The sequence below is a fragment of the Hyperolius riggenbachi genome, chromosome 1 (genome assembly GCF_040937935.1).
Source record: "Hyperolius riggenbachi isolate aHypRig1 chromosome 1, aHypRig1.pri, whole genome shotgun sequence".
NCBI classification, from domain to species: Eukaryota; Metazoa; Chordata; class Amphibia; order Anura; family Hyperoliidae; genus Hyperolius; species Hyperolius riggenbachi.
In genome coordinates, this window is record NC_090646.1 from 132,585,080 (window position 1) to 132,604,699 (window position 19,620).

At 42.4% G+C, this 19,620-nt stretch overlaps 1 protein-coding gene across 3 annotated transcripts in view; it reads right to left on the reverse strand.

Moving 5' to 3' along the window:
• The window catches only part of LNX1 (ligand of numb-protein X 1), a 226,713-nt gene that overhangs the window by 54,442 nt on the left and 152,651 nt on the right, over nt 1-19,620 (reverse strand). For 2 of the 3 annotated variants that reach the window (XM_068278563.1, XM_068278565.1), the window contains one exon: nt 3,936-4,070. The exons of the other annotated variant lie outside the window; for it this stretch is intronic. In XM_068278563.1, the coding sequence (XP_068134664.1) occupies nt 3,936-4,070 (135 nt within the window). The remainder of the gene's footprint in view (nt 1-3,935; nt 4,071-19,620) is intronic. 3 annotated transcript variants of the gene reach the window in all.

A 19,620-nucleotide genomic window follows, 5' to 3' on the forward strand; every position in this document is an offset into this window, starting at 1 on the left:
ATCCCTATCTGATCGAATCTGATCAGATAGGGATCGTATGGCTGCCTTTACTGCAAACAGATTGTGAATCGATTTCAGCCTGAAACCGATCACAATCTGTTCAGCTGCTCCTGCCGCCTGTCCCCCCCCCCCCGTATACATTACCTGAGGCTGGCTCCCGGGCGTCTTCTCCGCACTGCACTGCACCGCACCACTGTTCTTGCTCCATCCCGGCGCTTCCTGTGTTACTCCGTGACCAGGAAGTTCAAATAGAGCGCCCTCTATTTCAACTTCCTGGTCACCGGAGTGACACAGGAAGTATAAGCGTACACTGGGACATGCGGAAATGCGGTGCAGCGAGGAGAAGAGGACCCCGGAGCCAGCTTCAGGTAATGTATACATGCTCGGATCGGGCCCGAATCGTACGCCGCAAGCGACGCGCTCCTACCGCCGGGCGATCGAGGGTAATTTCCCGCACGGCGCGATCGACGGACCGATCCGATTTCGGGAGGAAATCGGATCGGCGGGTGCGTTTAGCGCAAGCGATTGGCAGCAGATTCGATCCCAGGATCGGATCTGCTGTCGAAACGGCCGTGAATCGAGCCAGTGTATGGCCTGCTTAACTCTTTCCTTAATAAGCTGCTCATCTTTGTTATTACTCCATAGATGGTGAGGATATGCAAAATACATATACAATTTAGAAAACCCCTCCGTTTTAAAACCAGCATGCGTAGCTATAGAACAAATGAATGCTAGATCGGGGCTAAGGGCAAAGGTCATGATGTGCACAGAGTGTCGACAAGGTTGTTTACAACTTTTTGGTTTGCTAAAAAAAAGTAAGATAAACAAATCCTGGAATTCTAACAAATTAGCTGGGAAACTTAGAGGGCTAACACCTAGCAGGATGTTCCAAATACACAGTGATTCTGCAAGTGAACAGTTTGTGTTGAAACTCATTTGTACAGTTAAAATTTGTGCTGAGAATAGGTGAGAGCTCAGATTTAGGCTTCTGTTGGTGATGGGTTGAAGTATCGGGTGAAGCCGGGTGTGATTGCTTTTGTGTAATAGAGGGCATCTTTCGTCTAACCAAAGATTAAACTAAAGGCAGCCATACACTGGTCGATGTGCCATCAGATCGACCAGCTGACAGATCCCTATCTGATCGAATCTGATCAGATAGGGATCGTATGGCTGCCTTTACTGCAAACAGATTGTGAATCGATTTCAGCCTGAAACCGATCACAATCTGTTCAGCTGCTCCTGCCGCCTGTCCCCCCCCCCGTATACATTACCTGATGCGGGCTCCCGGGCGTCTTCTCTGCATCTTCTCAGCGCTGCACCCGCTCCATCCCGGCGCTTCCTGTGTCACTCCGTGACCAGGAAGTTCAAATAGAGCGCCCTCTATTTGAACTTCCTGGGTCACTGCAGGAAGCGCCGGGATGGAGCGGGTGCAGCGCTGAGAAGATGCAGAGAAGACGCCCGGGAGCCCGCATCAGGTAATGTATTTTTCATCGGATCGGCCGCTGCTAGCGACGCACACTTAACCGCGGCAATCGAGGGTAATTTCCCGCACGGCGCGATCGACGGACCGATCCGATTTCAGGAGGAAATCGGATCGTCGGCGGCGTTTACCGCGAACGATTGGCAGCAGATTCGATCCCAGGATCGAATCTGCTGTCGAAACGGCCGGGAATCAGGCCAGTGTATGGCCACCTTAAGTGTTAGGCCTAAATTAGGCAGGGAGATTAGTTTAGATTAAATGATGGTTGAGACTAGTGTTAGGCTTTGTTTGAAGTTCTCACATAAGCTATGCTAATCAAGAGGTTAACTTGTCCACTATTAAGGTAATGGGAAAAGCAGACATTTTTTTTCTCTCCTATGGGAAAATCCAGAATTGTGACATTTCTTTCTTGGCTTATTCATCTTTCTTCTTCCTCCTCATCTGCTGGTCCTCTGTCAAGCTCTTCATTGGCTACCAATTAACCAGAGGATCTATTTCAAACTCTTAACCCTAACCTACAAAGCACTTCAAAATCTCTCTTCCTTGTTCATCTCCTCACTAGTTTCCAGATACCAATCCAACTGCAATCTCAGATCTGCACACCTTCTTTTGTCCTCCTCTAGAATCACATCCTCGCATTTGCATATACAAGATTTCTTACTTGCTTCGCCCCTCCTTTAGAATCCTCTTCCACAACACATCGGCCACTCTCCAACCTTTGAAATCTTGAAACACTCCCACAAAACTCACTTTTTCCAACAAGCATACACTCTAACTTAGGTCATTTTCTCTTCCACCTCTTCTCAAGTTGTACTCCTTACTAGATAAGCTAAAAATGCATTGACTCTAGGTATGCATATTGTATACTATTCCACCTCTTGCCCTCCCCCCCATCCCCCCATTCCTTTAGGTTGTAAGCTCACAAGGGCACAGCTATCTCTTTTGTGTCTTGGAATTGTTATACATTCTATTCATCATATTATATTTGTCACTGTAATTACTAATTCTGTATTATGTACCAGCATCTATATTTGGTGCACACCATTGTCTGTATTATTATGTACCCCATGTTTGTTTCCCACTTTGTACAGCACCATGGAATATGTTGGTGCTTTATAAATCAATAATAATACTAATAATGGTATCTTCCTCCTCCTGCTTATGTGCTGTTATATGTTGGGGATTTGGGCCAATCCATTATTCTGGTAGTGTTAATAATGATTATAATAGCATGAGATTTCACAAACATCTGTCTATTAACAAATCTATACTGTATATTCCCCACTGCATAGTTTTATACATTTTTTTCATTTAAATCTTGCATGTTTAGTACAGATGGTCAATGAGATTGACCAATCCAAATCGAAAGGCATTTGATTGATCCAGTTCTTAGAGTGTGTAGACACATGCAATTCTGAGTGGCAAATGATTAGCCAATTTTAGCACTTCCATGTAGTATGAGAGGCAACAGATTTTGAATACTATGAACAGATTGTGTAGGTAAGCTTTTATACTTCATGAGGTGGTAAAATTGATCACGATTGGATGTGATTACACACCGTTAACTGCATAGGGATTGCATTAAATATGTATACAAGCCATCTATCTTCCCAATGGACCAAACCAACACTAAAGGTGGTCATACCCTTATAGATTTGCAGCAGATTCGACCATTAGATAGATTTCTGTTAGATGTCAAGTCGAATCTGACAGGGATCTATCTGATGTGTGCCACACACTAGGAACAGATTTCCAATAGATTTCAGAATGAAATCTATTGAAAATCTATTGGAAATCTATCTAAATGCATTATTGGACCATTAGATACAATGCAACTTTCTGGGCCATCGATCTGCTGTCAGATCGAAATTGGCCTCAAATCGATCGATAGATTTGATAGAATCAATTTACAATCGATTCCATAGAATTGATGCATCGATCGATGGCTGAAATCGTGAATCTGTGATACACAGAGTACACAGATTAATGATATACTGTACAAATGTATGTTGGTTAACATTTATGACCGGCTGTGCTCATTCCAGAAGACGTGAGATCCATGGATCCAATATGCCGACATCCAAGGACTGCAATATCTACTATACTTCAACTAAACCTAGAAATCGATCCATGTCTCTACACAATTATGTAAGATGATGATATGATCTATACTATACTCCTGACCAACGTTCTATCTTTCATATGCTATATGTGTTTTCTTTTTTGTTTTGACAGTTATTTCACTAAAAAACGCTTATGTATATAAACTGAAATATATCATAGTCTTTCAACAAAATACCGTTAAAACGAAATCTGCATACAAGACAGAACTTTTAGCGTCTCAACAACCATCTCTAATGTTGACCAACAAGTGGGACATGTATTATGTCTATTATGAAATTTTAAAAACGCAAGTAAAATCGGTCGCATGCTCCCAGAATCCAAAGCGAAATACCTTGTTTAAACGGTTTCTCTCATTGGGACATGGTGGCGGGCTGCTGCTGTTATGCCACCCAGCCTCCTGCAAGATATCAGGGGTCTGATGTCTGGTCTGCCGTGAAACAACTAAGTAAACTCCCTCTTCACTGGCCTGTGTGATGAAAGACAGATGTCAATGCTAGGAGCCCAGACAGCAACTTTCTTACAAGTTCAGAGAGGTCACTGAAAAGGCCAATCAACCCATAATACAAACTGGCTTATACCGAAGAGCTCTAAATAACATTATAAGAGCTCCAGGACCTAATCAGAAATGAAGGTATTTGAGATAAAGGTGAGACTGAGGGGAAGAATATTTTATTACACGGCTGCCTTCCTGGCTACTAATCTCATTTAAATATTCTACAATCTACTACTACCTAGCCTGAAATGGATGATAAACCTAAATAGCAGGCTGCAGTCAGCTCACATTACATGAGAGTACACTGTGAAATGTGGGAGAATGCTTAATGTACATCTCCTGTACAATATCTTATCTCATTGTATGGAAAAATCTAGGCCGAATCAGGTCAGCGCTACAGCGCACGCATAAACCGCCTGCACAGTAGCACGGGCCCAGTTGGGCTTGCCTATTTCCACTCGGCACCCAAGCAGGACAGGGTTAGCGTGCATACGCAGGGAGGTCACTCTTCGGTGATCCCAACACTGGAACGGGGCTGTGGAGATGGGCAGGGAAAGCCTCTTTAGGATCCAAAGGCTTCCCACTCCCGAGATAAGTATCAAGAACAGTGCTTTGCAAACCATTTGCTTTAACATTTTGATGATCTTTAAAGTTGACCCATCACAAAACCTGAGCTAGCCAAACTAAAGTTGTGTAGGCACCAAAGAGAGATCAGGGGCGTAACAAGGTCCCACCTGGCCCCCCTGCAAAAATACTAAGTGGGCCCCCCCCCTGCTGGGGCCCGCTTGGGGCCATTTTGGGGGGCTGGACGGGTCGCAGCATGAGGGGAAAGCCATGCTGCACTTCGGCGGGGAGGGGGGATGGTCCCCCCCTCCCTCGCCTCGGGGATCTCCCCTCCAGCGTTAAATAGTTTGTGCGTGCAGCAATGGGCAGCGACAGATACATACCTTCCGTGCGCTCCAGCGTGGACATTTCTCCCTCTATTGTCTGACGCGACTTCATGTATAAACTGGAAGTCGCGTCAGAGGCTAGAGAGAGGAACGTCCACGCTGGAGCGCACGGAAGGTATGTATCTGCTGCTGCCCGCCGCTGCACACACAAACTATTAAACGCTGGAGGGAATGCCAGTGAGAGAGATTGTCGACCGCAGGGATCGGGAATTAGTCCCTCTTGCAGGGCCGGGCCGAGGCAGAGGCGAGAGAGGCTCCAGGCCCAGAATGCAGTTTAGGAAGGCGCACAACTCACTCAGCTATCATTCCCCTATTGTGTTTGAAGCAGAGAGAAATAAGAAAAGAGAATACATGGCAGTGACTGCAAGCCAGATAACTAGAGTTTAAGGTGTTGGGGGTCCTTGGGCACCTCCTTAGTCTAATAGCTATCAGTATGTGACGGCTGGGGTGGGAGGGATAGAGGCGCACTTTGGTGTCTCAGCTTTGGGTGCTGGAGGATCTTGTCCCGGCTCTGCCCTCTAGTGACAGTTTGCGAGCCTAGTGGTGTGCAGACTCTTTGCTCTCTGTTTCTATAGGAAAGGGAGGAGGTATGATAGCGGGATGAACAATGGAGCAGCTTCTGGGTGGAGGGGTAAGAAGGAAGCAATGCACTCATGGGTTGCTGTTGATTAATGATTCAGTTTTACTGATCTTTAAACGAGGCAGGGGGACTCCACTACACACGCTCTATTCTCATATGAGGTGGCCATGAGAATATTTTTTTCATTTTGCACTTATTTCATGGCATAGATAGAAGCATTTAATACGCATAATTTGTTTCACCATTAATACTTTATTTTTGTATTTTATTTTAAGAATCGGCATGTCTCTTAAAGCTAGTGGCCAATTTGAGTAGCTCTGCAATACAGGAGTTGAATCCCTTCTATTGAAGAGATATCCTCATACTCCTACTCTGGGGGAGAGGGGGTTAATATGTATCATAATCATAAGCATTAACAGCCTTGAAAATAAGGACATCACCATGGCAATCTCAGCTGGCTGAGACTACATTAACATGTTGCTTTTATTTCAGGTCTGACATCATGGATCATGTTATCTCTTGAATATATATGCACTGACAGACCACTGAGAAGAATGATACTCAGGGTCAGTCTTAGGTGCAACAAAGGAAAATTCAGAACTACCATAGAAAAATGCTTATTTGGCCATTGTGTACCTTTAAGGTGCATGCACACGACAGTCTATACTTGCCGACAGTCTATACTTGCCGGAGATGGCTGGACCAGCTGCCTTTGCAGAGAATCTAATGCAGGCATGGGCAAACTTGGCCCTCCAGCTGTTGAGGAACTACAAGTCCCACAATGCATTGCAGGAGTCTGACAGCCACAGTCATGACTCATAAAGGCAAATGCATTGTGGGATTTGTAGTTCCTTAACAGCTGGAGGGTCAAGTTTGCCCATGCCTGATCTAGTGTGTACAGCTGCCCCAATGCATGGCTGAAAGATCCAGAGTGCCAGATCATCTTGGCTAAAGGTGGCCACTAAAGGTCCAATTTCTGGCAAAAATCGTTGGAGCGATCAGAAATTCTGATTAGAAGTGAAATCGTTCACTACACCACCAACGAACCAATATTTGCTTACTATCTATCACAATCCACAAGAAAATCCAAATTCTGCTTTGACAAAAATACAATCGGACGACTATTTTTATAATCGTTTGTAATCGATTGTGCCTATCAACGGAGATTACTTACAACCAATCCGATCAGTATTTCTGATCGTGCAAACAATTTTTCACTAGAATTTGGATAGTTAGTGACCACCTTAAGTGCATTGTTCTCCTCCTAATCCCACCCACCAGAAGCTGCTCCATTGTGCACCTCACAGTCCTCTCTCCTACTCCCATAAAGTGTACTGATCATCTGGAATATATATTTTTTAAAACCTATTTCATTCATAATAGCGTGTGCCATTGGGGTGGGTGGCTGATGTTGGGGTGAGCCGGGAAGGGGGAGGGGTGACGACAGCCAGAACACTCGTTGTGTGGTTTAGTGCAGGGTTGTAATTAGAGGGGAACAGCCCCTGCAATCACAAGGGGGCCCACACCTGTTCGGATTAGGCATGCTATTTTTCTTAGTGAATCAAGCCTGTTACCTCCAAAAGTAAGTGTCTAGTTACATTTATGTATGAGTTTCTTTGCTGCGTCCTTTGCTACCATAAATTCTTATATAAGAAGCCATTATTAACTGGTACTTATTGTAGAATTACTAATAGGGTCTCTGCTGCATCAAGGAAACAGAGAATCAAGACTTTATCTCAAATACCTTCTCATTATCTTTTCAAACACATACAGCAATTTGCTGTTAAATCTGGAACACATTTTCAATTAGATTTATTGGCCCTTTAATGAAAGAAGACAGAAACATTGATTGACTTACACACGGAGCATGCTGAGGCTTGCACAGGCTTGTTCATGTTAATATTTAAACATGCAATTTGAAATGGGGCTTCACATTGCAGTCCCCAAACAAGACAAGATTACAACTGAGACCAAGATAATGTTGCTCAACTACAGCGTGAAACAGTCAAAATAATCTCGCCTGAAAACTGGATTAGCAAACAGGGCATACCCCCAAGTTGCCAAGCTACCAGGGGTCTGATCATTACTAATTTACAGGGTTATTCATGCTGGAAGGTACCGTATTAATTATGGCACTATTGGTTCCCAATGTTAGCTATTTATTGCAACATGGAAAGACTCTGACATTGAGGCATATTCAGACCGGCACTAATTGTACCATACCATGGGCCTAACATGTTGGTATTCACTACTGTAAAGCCAGCACGAAGTGTGCCGTTTTCTTTTCTGCTATTGCATTAGAGTTGGCCATGAGTAGTTAGTTATAAGTCAAAACTATTTGCATATATTGGGGTTAAATAAGTGATCCACTAAGGAACAGAGTGTTGGAATGCCTCTATGGTTTTGTGCCTCAATGATGTCCCCAGTTCATAAGAAGGAGATGGATTGTTGGGAGCCAGCCTTAGTTATATGATATATATTTCTGTCCAGGAGGTGGCAAATACATGTCTGTTGGCACCACTAGGTTTTCCCAGCAGGCCAATGTTGGAGCAAAAAAAGATTGATTGGAATGTTAAGTAGAAAATGTCTTTTTTAGTTACATAGCATAGCTTTGTTGACCTGAAATTGAATATTTATGTTCGAAGCTACTAGTGTAGCTAGCTCTTTTTTTCATGGTGAGATTGAAGATGCCACTGATACAATCTTGTTTGTACAATCTTATTTCTATGTAATATGAGTAGAGTTGGGCCGAACGGTTCGCCTGCGAACGGTTCCATGCGAACTTCAGTGGTTCGCGTTCGCGTCCCGCAGGCGAACCTTTGCGGAAGTTCGGTTCGCCCCATAATGCACATGGAGGGTCAACTTTGACCCTCTACATCACAGTCAGCAGGCCCAGTGTAGCCAATTAGGCTACACTAGCCCCTGGAGCCCCACCCCCCCTTATATAAGGCAGGCAGCGGCGGCCATTACGGCCACTCGTGTGCCTGCATTAGTCAGAGTAGGGCGAGCTGCTGCAGACTGTCTCTCAGGGAAAGATTAGTTAGGCTTAGCTTGTTCCTGTCTGGCTGCATACCTGTTCTGTGAACCCACCACTGCATACCTGTGCTGTGAACCCACCACTGCATACCTGTGCTGTGAACCCACCACTGCATACCTGTGCTGTGAACCCACCACTGCATACCTGTTCTGTTCAGTGGACCCGCCACTGTATACCTGTTCATTGAACCCACCACTGCATACCTGTGCTGTGAACCCACCACTGCATACCTGTGCTGTGAACCCACCACTGCATACCTGTGCTGTGAACCCACCACTGCATACCTGTTCTGTTCAGTGGACCCGCCACTGCATACCTGTTCTGTTTAGTGAACCGCCACTGTATACCTGTTCTGTTTAGTGAACCCGCCACTGCATACCTGTTCTGTTCAGTGAACCCACCGCATCAGTGCGCATACCTGTGCAGTTAAGTGAACCCGCCACTGCATACCTGTTCTGTTCAGTGAACCGCCACTGTATACCTGTTCTGTTTAGTGAACCCGCCACTGCATACCTGTTCTGTTCAGTGGACCCGCCACTGCATACCTGTTCTGTTCAGTGAACCGCCACTGTATACCTGTTCTGTTTAGTGAACCCGCCACTGCATACCTGTTCTGTTCAGTGGACCCGCCACTGCATACCTGTTCTGTTCAGTGAACCCACCGCATCAGTGCGCATACCTGTGCAGTTAAGTGAACCCGCCACTGCATACCTGTTCTGTTCAGTGGACCCGCCACTGCATACCTGTTCTGTTTAGTGAACCGCCACTGTATACCTGTTCTGTTTAGTGAACCGCCACTGTATACCTGTTCTGTTTAGTGAACCTGCCACTGCATACCTGTTCTGTTCAGTGGACCCGCCACTGCATACCTGTTCTGTTTAGTGAACCCGCCACTTCATACCTGTTCTGTTCAGTGGACCCGCCACTGTATACCTGTTCTGTTTAGTGAACCCGCCACTGCATACCTGTTCTGTTCAGTGAACCCACCGCATCAGTGCACATACCTGTGCAGTTAAGTGAACCCGCCACTGCATACCTGTTCTGTTCAGTGAACCCACCGCATCAGTGCGCATACCTGTGCAGTTAAGTGAACCCGCCACTGCATACCTGTTCTGTTCAGTGGACCCGCCACTGCATACCTGTTCTGTTTAGTGAACCGCCACTGTATACCTGTTCTGTTTAGTGAACCCGCCACTGCATACCTGTTCTGTTCAGTGAACCCACCGCATCAGTGCGCATACCTGTGCAGTTAAGTGAACCCGCCACTGCATACCTGTTCTGTTCAGTGGACCCGCCACTGCATACCTGTTCTGTTTAGTGAACCGCCACTGTATACCTGTGCAGTTAAGTGGACCCGCCACTGCATACCTGTTCTGTTCAGTGAACCCACCGCATCAGTGCGCATACCTGTGCAGTTAAGTGAACCCGCCACTGCATACCTGTTCTGTTCAGTGGACCCGCCACTGCATACCTGTTCTGTTTAGTGAACCGCCACTGTATACCTGTTCTGTTTAGTGAACCCGCCACTGCATACCTGTTCTGTTCAGTGAACCCACCGCATCAGTGCGCATACCTGTGCAGTTAAGTGAACCCGCCACTGCATACCTGTTCTGTTCAGTGAACCCACCGCATCAGTGCGCATACCTGTGCAGTTAAGTGTTTGGTGTGTCAGTGTGAAGCAGTACCTTAATTACACTACCTGATTGATGTATACACATGCAAGATGTTTGAAAGCACTTTAGGCCTGTCATTTAGCATTCAATGTGATTTCTGCCCTTAAAACGCTGCTTTGCGTCAAATCCAGATTTTTCCCGGGGACTTTTGGCATGTATCCCACTCCGCCATCCCCCCCTCCAGGTGTTAGACCCCTTGAAACATCTTTTCCATCACTTTTGTGGCCAGCATAATTATTTTTTTTTTTCAAACTTCGCATCCCCATTGAAGTCTATTGCGGTTCGCGAACTTTAACGCGAACCGAACCTTTCGCGAAAGTTCGCGAACCCGGTTCGCGAACCGAAAATCGGAGGTTCGGCCCAACTCTAAATATGAGGTACTAACGAAAGTATTGAGTCAAAGTATATTCACTCAATTTTCCCTTCTGCTTCATAAATTTGGTAAGATTGGACACAAAAGATTGTATCATTAGTCGGCAGCATTAGTTTGCACAACCAACATTTACCAGGTCTCCATGGCAACTTTAAAGGGGGTTGTGATATTCAAAAATAAAAAAATTGCGTAAAAATATTTAGTGTCCCAAGAATATATTTAAAGCCCTTTTCCCCTAAAATAGGTCCCTATATGTCCCCTAATGTTTATTTTTATTTTTTCCTGATCGGTGTGCCTTTGCTAAACTGTGCCAGACTGTGTAGTGCCAACAGGATCATGGGATGTCTTTTTTAGCTACGGTAACAAGCTTATCTCAAAGTGCAAATAACAGAAACTCCCCATTTCAGATAAGATAAGGGCACTATGACGAGAAGGTAATTGAATCCCCTATCCCTTTGAATAGTTTACATGGTGATGTAAGCCTGTTATCTAGGTGGTGTGGAGTTTCATCCCAGTTCATCCCACAGTAACACCTCCATTGTGAAGGCGATTGCTTTTTTTTAGTAAAATGATCATAAACATATGCCATACTGCAAAAGTTGAGCAACAAATTCAATATCTATCTGCACAAGCCTCAGCAGATACCAAACTCCGTTCTGATTCCAGCAGGAAATTTCCTTGAAAAGAAAACACACACACGAGTTAGATGTTATTCAGCATTAAACAAAGAATTAAAATGTTGAGACAGAAAAGATAAGAAAGATAAGTTGTTTAAAGTGAACCTGTAGTTTGCTCTTTTTGCATTATTGAAGCCTGAAGTACCTAAAATGCAAATACATAATTTCAGAAGGTCAAGTATGGCCTTGTCCTCCTCCAGGCTCTCTGTTGCCCTGTTACTAGGATGCCTTACCTCAGTGGCAAATAGTAGAATTTAGGGCGATAGAAGGGGTTGGGCCACACTCAATTCCTTCTACAAATTACATATAATTTGCATATTAGAGCACCCCTAGTCTTGAATGCCTTCATTGTAACCAATTAAGGCAGTTTCCAGGCTTTAGCTTAACTACAGTATCACATGAGATATTCAATAATAACAGAATAGCATTTTCAGTTCTGAAGAAAGAAATAGATTTGTAATTTATAAGACAGTATTTTCATTCTTTGAGAAAATCTAAAACAAACAAAAGATTTTTGAATTCATGAAAGTTTTGGAGCAATTAGTGAGGATTAATGCATTGCAAATCATCTGCAGGATAGTGATTAAGAGACAGACCTGCAGGAGATAGCAGTTATAATAGATGAAACAGGAAGTAGAAGAAGCCGTATTGCCAAGAGGGTAGTTGCTAATGGTTGCCTTGAAATAATAACGAAGGCTTGTTTCTAATTGAATTTCATAATATATTTGAGTTATTAAAATTATATGGCGTTTGGGATCTGATATTTCATTCTGTTCCATTATACAGTGACTTCACAACTGGAGAGACAGATCAGACTGCATGTAGGAAAGGACATAGCACCCATAAAATATTTCAGTGCAACTCATAAAAAAAAGCATTTTTAGATAGGAGACTAAGGCCTCGTTCAAATCATTTAGCGCCAGAGGCATATCTAGAGGGGTGCAGGCATGGCTTGTGCCATGGGCGCCACAACACCATGGGCGCCATAACTGCCCCCTCCTCCCTCATGCTCCACCACCATACTGAGGATTGCCTCTTGAGCATTTGTACCTGCTCTTATACTGGAGGACGTCTCTAACTCCTTATACAGGGGGATATGTATACTGAGGGACATCTCTCATTTCCTTTTACGGGGGGACAACTCTCACCACTTATGCTAAAGGAGGCTACTTATACTGGGGAGACATCTCTAACTACATATACTGGGAGAGCACCCTAAACTGGGGGCTACCTATACTTGGTGAACTACCTCTGGCTAACTATACTAGGGTGCTACCTCCTGTTACTTTTGTATGGGGGGGCTAACTCTAGAAACCTATACTGGTGGGGCTACTTATACTGGGGGGATTTGTATCACTGCAAGAAAAGGAGCCGTTATAATGGTTTGATCAAGGGGAAGGGTGCAATTTCAGTGGTTGTTAATTGTGAGTTAAACCGCGGGGATGCAGCGTTTCAGGTAGGGCATTAATGCTGAAGAGGACTCTGAAGCCTCAAAAAAACCCAGTTTTTGCCGCAGTGTCTCTTTAAATGATGCAAACTACAATCTACATATGAAACATACAAAATTCCCATATTTCTTAAACTGTGAGAAGAAACGGAAATATAAGGTGCTAGTTAAGAACAGCAACTTTAGGAAACCACAAAACCTGTGGGAAATTAACACAAGGCAAAGTTGTGTCATCATTTTCCAGTAATTCACTCCTAACTTGTGGATGGAAGGTGCATACAAAGTTGAACAGATGACCCAAACAACACAAGGGAAATAAAACTGCTGTACACATCATCAATGTTTTATCAGAGGGGATAATACACACTGGTTATTTCTACCGCACACAATAAGAATTTATTTTAGGTTAGGCGCTTTTAACTGAATAAGAGTTTATAACTCACCACCAAGGTGATATGGAAAATCCAGGAATGCCTTATTTTATGAAGAATATGTGATCTAATAGAAATGTAAACATAGACCTTTAAATCTAGTTCTATACACAAATGGTATAATGTAGACTGGGATCAAGAGTGGAAACAATCTAAACAATCTAACTTAGAACTTCCTCTCTGCTCTAAAAGATCACCAACAGGATAATAACCTTTCATGAAAAACATTTTTTTGTTACAGCTGATATACATCTGAAATTGGCAGTGTGTCTACTCCCTGCTTTCATAGAAGCAGACATATTGTTAACACCCTGTGCTTTACAAATTAGCAGAGGAGATTCCTGAGCACCATACTGATACCCTACTGGGGATCTTTAGACAAAGATCTTTTTTTTTTATTGTGGGGTACCCTGTGATTCAGGTCCCTGACTGTAAGTCTTCCTTTTAACTTGTTTTTTAGCCTATTTGGTATGACCTATATTAGAATAAAAATTTGCATTTGGATCCTTCTATTTTTATTTCATTCATTTCTCTTGCATTCCCCCCCCCCCCACACACACACACAAACAAACTTGAGATAATGTGGATGGGGGAGCGACACCGGTATTGTTGGCTGATGGTGTAATGGTTAAGGGCTCTGCCTCTGACACAGGAGACCAGGGTTCGAATCTCGGCTCTGCCTGTTCAGTAAGCCAGCACTAATTCAGTAGGAGACCTTTGGCAAGTCTCCCTTACACTGCTACTGCCAATAGAGCGCGCCCTAGTGGCTGCTGCTCTGCTCTGGCGCTTTGAGTCCGCAAGGAGAAAAGCGCAATATAAATGTTATTTGTCTTGTCTTGTCTTGTATATTGTGGTTACCATTGTCCTATTCATGGTTGTAGATATCTTGATGGAGTATTGGGCGTGTATTGTGGTACACAAGATCATGACAGAGGATTGGAAGTGTATTGTGGAACACGAGATCAGGAGCAACGCAACACATTTTTGTTAACATCCGTATAATGCAGGTTGTTAACAGCTGGTAAGCCTTTCTGTTTTACCGTATCACCCGTGGTACCACTTTGCCTTGGGAATGTGAAAGAGAAGCCAGCATTGAAATCTTTCATATATGTTTATCTGGACATTGTTATCTTGTTTCTGGCTGTGGGTTATTAGTACTGTTTGACTTTGGCACTGATTCATTATTCATATGGATCTTTAACAAAACCTAATGCCCGAACAATATCGATCGGCGGCCACAGTACACATATAATGATCGCCATCTAAAACGGCCCGATCTCCGTCTTTCCCCACCCCTCTCAGTCTTCTTTCACTGAGAGGGGCGGAGATCGGTGGAGATTGACTGGACTGGAGGCAGAGCTACAGCGCAAAGCTCTGCCTCCCCAGGCAGCAAAATCAGCGACCTGGAAAGTCATGGAATTTTGCCCCGGGGTTTAGGGTGTATAAATACCTCGTTCTGCTGCACTGATGCAGCGTATCAGCTATGATCTTAATGCTTAATAGAACTGGCCAATAAAAATAGGTAATTTTTATGGATTCAGACTCTCTTTAATCACCTCCTGCAAGATGGACATTTATAAGTGTCCTATTTTTGCACCTTTAGTGCAAATAGAAAGTTTATATAAAAGTCCAACTATTCTGCTGAAAAGTGCACGTGTGCACATTTGTGCAATTCATCCCATGGGGCATAAAGTAGTTACATTTGCGACAGCGCTCTTAATGACTATACAGCTAGTATGTCCTATTGTGAAACAGCAGGAGGTGTGTTCTTTTGTCACACAACAAATGCATTATGTCTACCAGCTCAATATTTACAACTGACTTTGAATAATCGGACACATCTGATGAGTATATACCTCGTCTGCGCACTAATGCACTCTGGCATAAGCAGAGTGATGTGAATGTAAGCAATCTATCATGAGCTGACCCTAAAAGTTCAGACAAACAAGCAAATTCAAAGGCAATCTGTTTCGCCTCTGAGCGGGACTTTAAGGTGCATTGCCCCATATCAAAGTTTGTATTTTTTTAGCCATTTTGAAAACATCTACTCTATAATTTAAGATGTCTCTTGAGGACCATGCAGCAAGAGAACTAGCAGCCTCTCAGCCAAAAAATAACATTTTAATAAGTTTAGACTGACTTGAAAGAGTTCGATTTCAGCTTATCCAATTTCAGAAATTAAATATTTTGGCAAGAAACTAAAACCAAACTGCTGGTCAGTCTTATAAACAAATGCACAGAGAAGATTCAGTCAATGGCACATTAACCCTACTGTACACAAAGGCACTGCAGACATTATTAAATGTACCAGATTATTAAATGTGAGTTTCAAATAGAAGTTTTACTAGTAGGTAGTATAATAACAAGAAAAAGGAACTCCAAAGACGGTTTTCAGGTCCCTTGAGAGCCCATTAATGACAATTTTAAAAAGTAGGGAAATCTTTTTCTTTTTCAGACGTAGATGTACTGTGTTGTTATTGACAATACATAAAAATGAGCCTGATATGCTAAGCTGAAGGATTGCAATGCGCAATGTTTTGGTTTAGTAAGCTGTAGTGGCAAACATTGCTGGCCTGAATGCAAATGAATGCGCACTATTCTGACAGCTGGACTGCATCACTGCTGTTCAAGGCTTGCTTTTGAAGATGAACCTTTTAATATCCCCATGAGGAGATGTACTAGTTTAATACTAGTTGTTAAGTGGTTATCTCTTGCAAGTGACAGAGCCGACAGCTTTTGGGCTATTCCATCTCTTCATGGGGTATTCTCAGCATGGGCTTTATTCTTTATAAAGACACTCTCTGAAAAGGATTTATACAAAGATGCTGGCCAGCCTCCCTGCTCACTGCACATTTGGCAGTTGAACTGAGTAACTGCTATTCACTAAGTGCTTTTGAAAAATAATGAAAACCCTGAGAATCTCCAATGAGGAGATGGGCTAGTCCAAAACCTGTCAGTTCTGTCAGATTTCTATTACCTACTGTAAGTGACAGCAACATAGAAGAAAAGTAATTTATTTCTCATTTTACTCTGGAGGAAATGTACTTTGTATTTGTATGTGTTTAATATTTAATTTACATGTATTTAAAATTGTATGATTTTCATGATAGTGGTCCTTTAAAAGATAAATTAGAGTATTAGTCAAAACCTTAAGCACGTTCTTAACAAAGTTGTGGTTTGTGACTTTTGGTGAGGTAAATAAACACATTGGGCCCATGACCCTTCCAACTTAGGAGGCACCAAGCTTGATAACTTGGGAAACAGACACTCCAGTATTTTGCTTGAGGAAGCTGGTTATCCCGCAAAACGCGTCACAAGTGAAGTTTTATTTTATGCGAAAATAAAGTTGTTGTTTTTTTAAATTAGACCCATTGAGTCTGACTACCTGGGGGTAAGTCCACTACTACCTCCCTTTTAATCTGATTTTAGTTTCAAATAGTTTTTAATAAAAGCATATATATATGCATATATTATATGCACAAGATAAACAATGTATAGCCAATGATTTGAAGAGCCCCATAAGGGCATATAGAGAATGAGAGAATAATAGTGTAACCTACTATACAAAATAAACTATGTATTGGAGGCCAAGGTTACTAGTATATTGTATTCACGAATCTCAGGACCTCTAGGTGTGGAGGATATGGTCATGACTGATCTGCGATCGCCAACATACGTTTGTAAATTATAATTTGATGGACTCTTTGGATAACTGGGGAAATTGTTAAGTTAGCAGATTTCCACTGTGAGTCCAAGCAAACCTTAGCTACCATAGCTGTGAACTGTGTAAAGCGGGGAACTGGATATTTCATAGAGTTGTCCTTATGACCCATTGTTAGCATAGCAGGATCAAGATTGACCCGAATCTTGAGCACAGAGGTAATCAGACCATCCACTTCCCCCACAAGGCTGAGACCCGAGGACACTTCTACCACATGTAAGTGATAGTCCCCTTTTCCCCACAACCCTGAAACATCTATCAGAGGCCTCAGGAAGAGCTTTGTGTATCCTAACTGGGGTTAAATAGACCCTATGGAAGAGTTTTATATTGGTTGGATCAACAAGAAATATAGACTACCCTTTAATAAAAAAAAGCAAAACACTAAGCCCAGGCCTGGGATAAATGGACGATCCCCAGATCCACATTCCATTTTTCATGATATGCTATTATTAGTGAGAAGGCCTTCTCAGTAAACGTGGCATAGAGGTACGATATGAGGCCACCTTCCATGGGACGTGACATACACCACTGCTCAAAGTAAGTCAACGCAGTCTCACATCTAGGGTAGTGTCAGGGCTCTCCAGAAATGGACCAGTTGGAAGACCTGGAAATAGGCAGATGGGGGCAGTGAAAACTTAGCCACAGGCTGTCAAAATATGGTCAATAATATCCATTACGCCAATACTTAATCATGGCCCCTAGCAGTTATTAGCCCTTGACATAGAGAGGGCTTTTGACAGCCTGTTATAGCCCTATATGACATCTGTCCTTCAGAAATTTGGAGTATACGGTGGCTTTCTGTAGGCAGTTGCGGTCCTCTACTCATTTCTGTCTACTCTCCCAAAGATAAAGGGAAGTGATTTATAACACAAATTAAGTAAGGAAATAGGTTGATAATTCCTGGGGCCTTTGAATGTGATTTTAATGTATTTTATTCTTTGGTGGTGCCTCTTTTTTTTTTTCGAACGTTATTAACACTTCCAACTTAGGTCGCCACCCCAAACTGTAGTCATTTGTGGTGCTTTTTCAAAGTGTGTACAAACTGTAGACTGCTTGCTATTGGCTCGCTAATCTAAAAAACCATGCCTAGTCACTAGTGTTCTGTATAGCATCAGGCACTGGCAGCTCAATCCGCTTTACCTTCCACCTCCTCTCTCCATACAGCAGACTAGTGAGCAATATGTTTCTATAGCATATAGCTGTCCGGTACAATTATAAATGATCCAATGTTACAGATGTGTATTTACGTGCTGTTATAATCTTTTGATGATGTCCCTTTATCTGTTTAGCCTCTTATGACATATTTGAATCATGAGTGCCTTTCCATTACCACATTGTTTTTCTTCCTATCTTTGACTAACGTACACCACACTGATTGGGATTCTGGGAAACCTTCTCCACTCTGATTTCATAGGTGTAGTCTCGCCTATTTATAATGTAGCATAAATTAAATGTATTTATAAGTATATAAAAAAATCAAAGACAGTTTTGCTAGAATGGGGTGGACCTTTCACCACTTAAAGGAATACTATCGATTTACATATTTTTTTCAATTGACACAGGAATTGTTTGGGAAGTGCTGCTAAGTATTGGTGTATACATTTTAGTAGCAACTTCTTTGTTTACTGTTAGCAAAATACTTTCAAACTTTACTGACGCCAAAACTGATGGCAGACTGAGTCATGAGGAGAGGGGAAATTCCACCACACTTGATCAGTTAACTCTATGTGTAGCTCTGTGTGTGACAGAGAGAGACAGGACACAGGAGCTGCAGCTGTTGGGAGCTCTGTTTCTGACTGAAGTGTCTGAAGAGAGCAGAGGAAATGTAACTATTTGTCACAGCTTTTTCATATTGTTTTTGCTTTCAGAGTTTGATATGTTTGATATTTTCTTTCTGTAGTCTGATATGCAACTCTGGCTGTGCATTGAAGCAGACACCCCTTCTGCAATTGATTTGTCCCAATATAGCTAAATCCTACCCTCAATAAATTACAGCTTTTGCCTCTGATATTTAACATGAAAAGTAGGAAAATGTTTACATAGCTACTTAGACATTATTTGTACATTGACATTTTAGAACACTTGGGGATCGATAGTATTCCTTTAATATAAATAAAAATATTAAAAAAGTAAAGAAAAATTGTGATTTTTACAGTTTTTAAAAAGTGTCTCAGCCAGTGATAGAATAAATAAAAGTCAAAAAAATGTACATATATATATATATATATATATATATATATATATATATATATATATATATATATATATATATATATATATATACACCAAAACACAGTTTAAAAGAAAGATATTATTATTATTATTATTATTATTTATTGTATTTATAAAGCGCCAACATATTACGCAGCGCTGGACAATAAATATATACAATGATACAAGGATGACATACATAGGGTTATACACATAGAACAAAGTTATACATACAAATTGTACAAAATACATGATCATGCAATATGGGCTGGTTAGGTAGGCCCAGTAATACAAGTACAGGCTGTCATAGGACAGGAGCACATGATCCTGTAGATTACACTACACTAGGGAGTGGAGGACCCTGCCAGAGGCTTACAATCTAAAGGGAGGGGTGGAAACACTAGGGGGGGGCTGTTAAATATT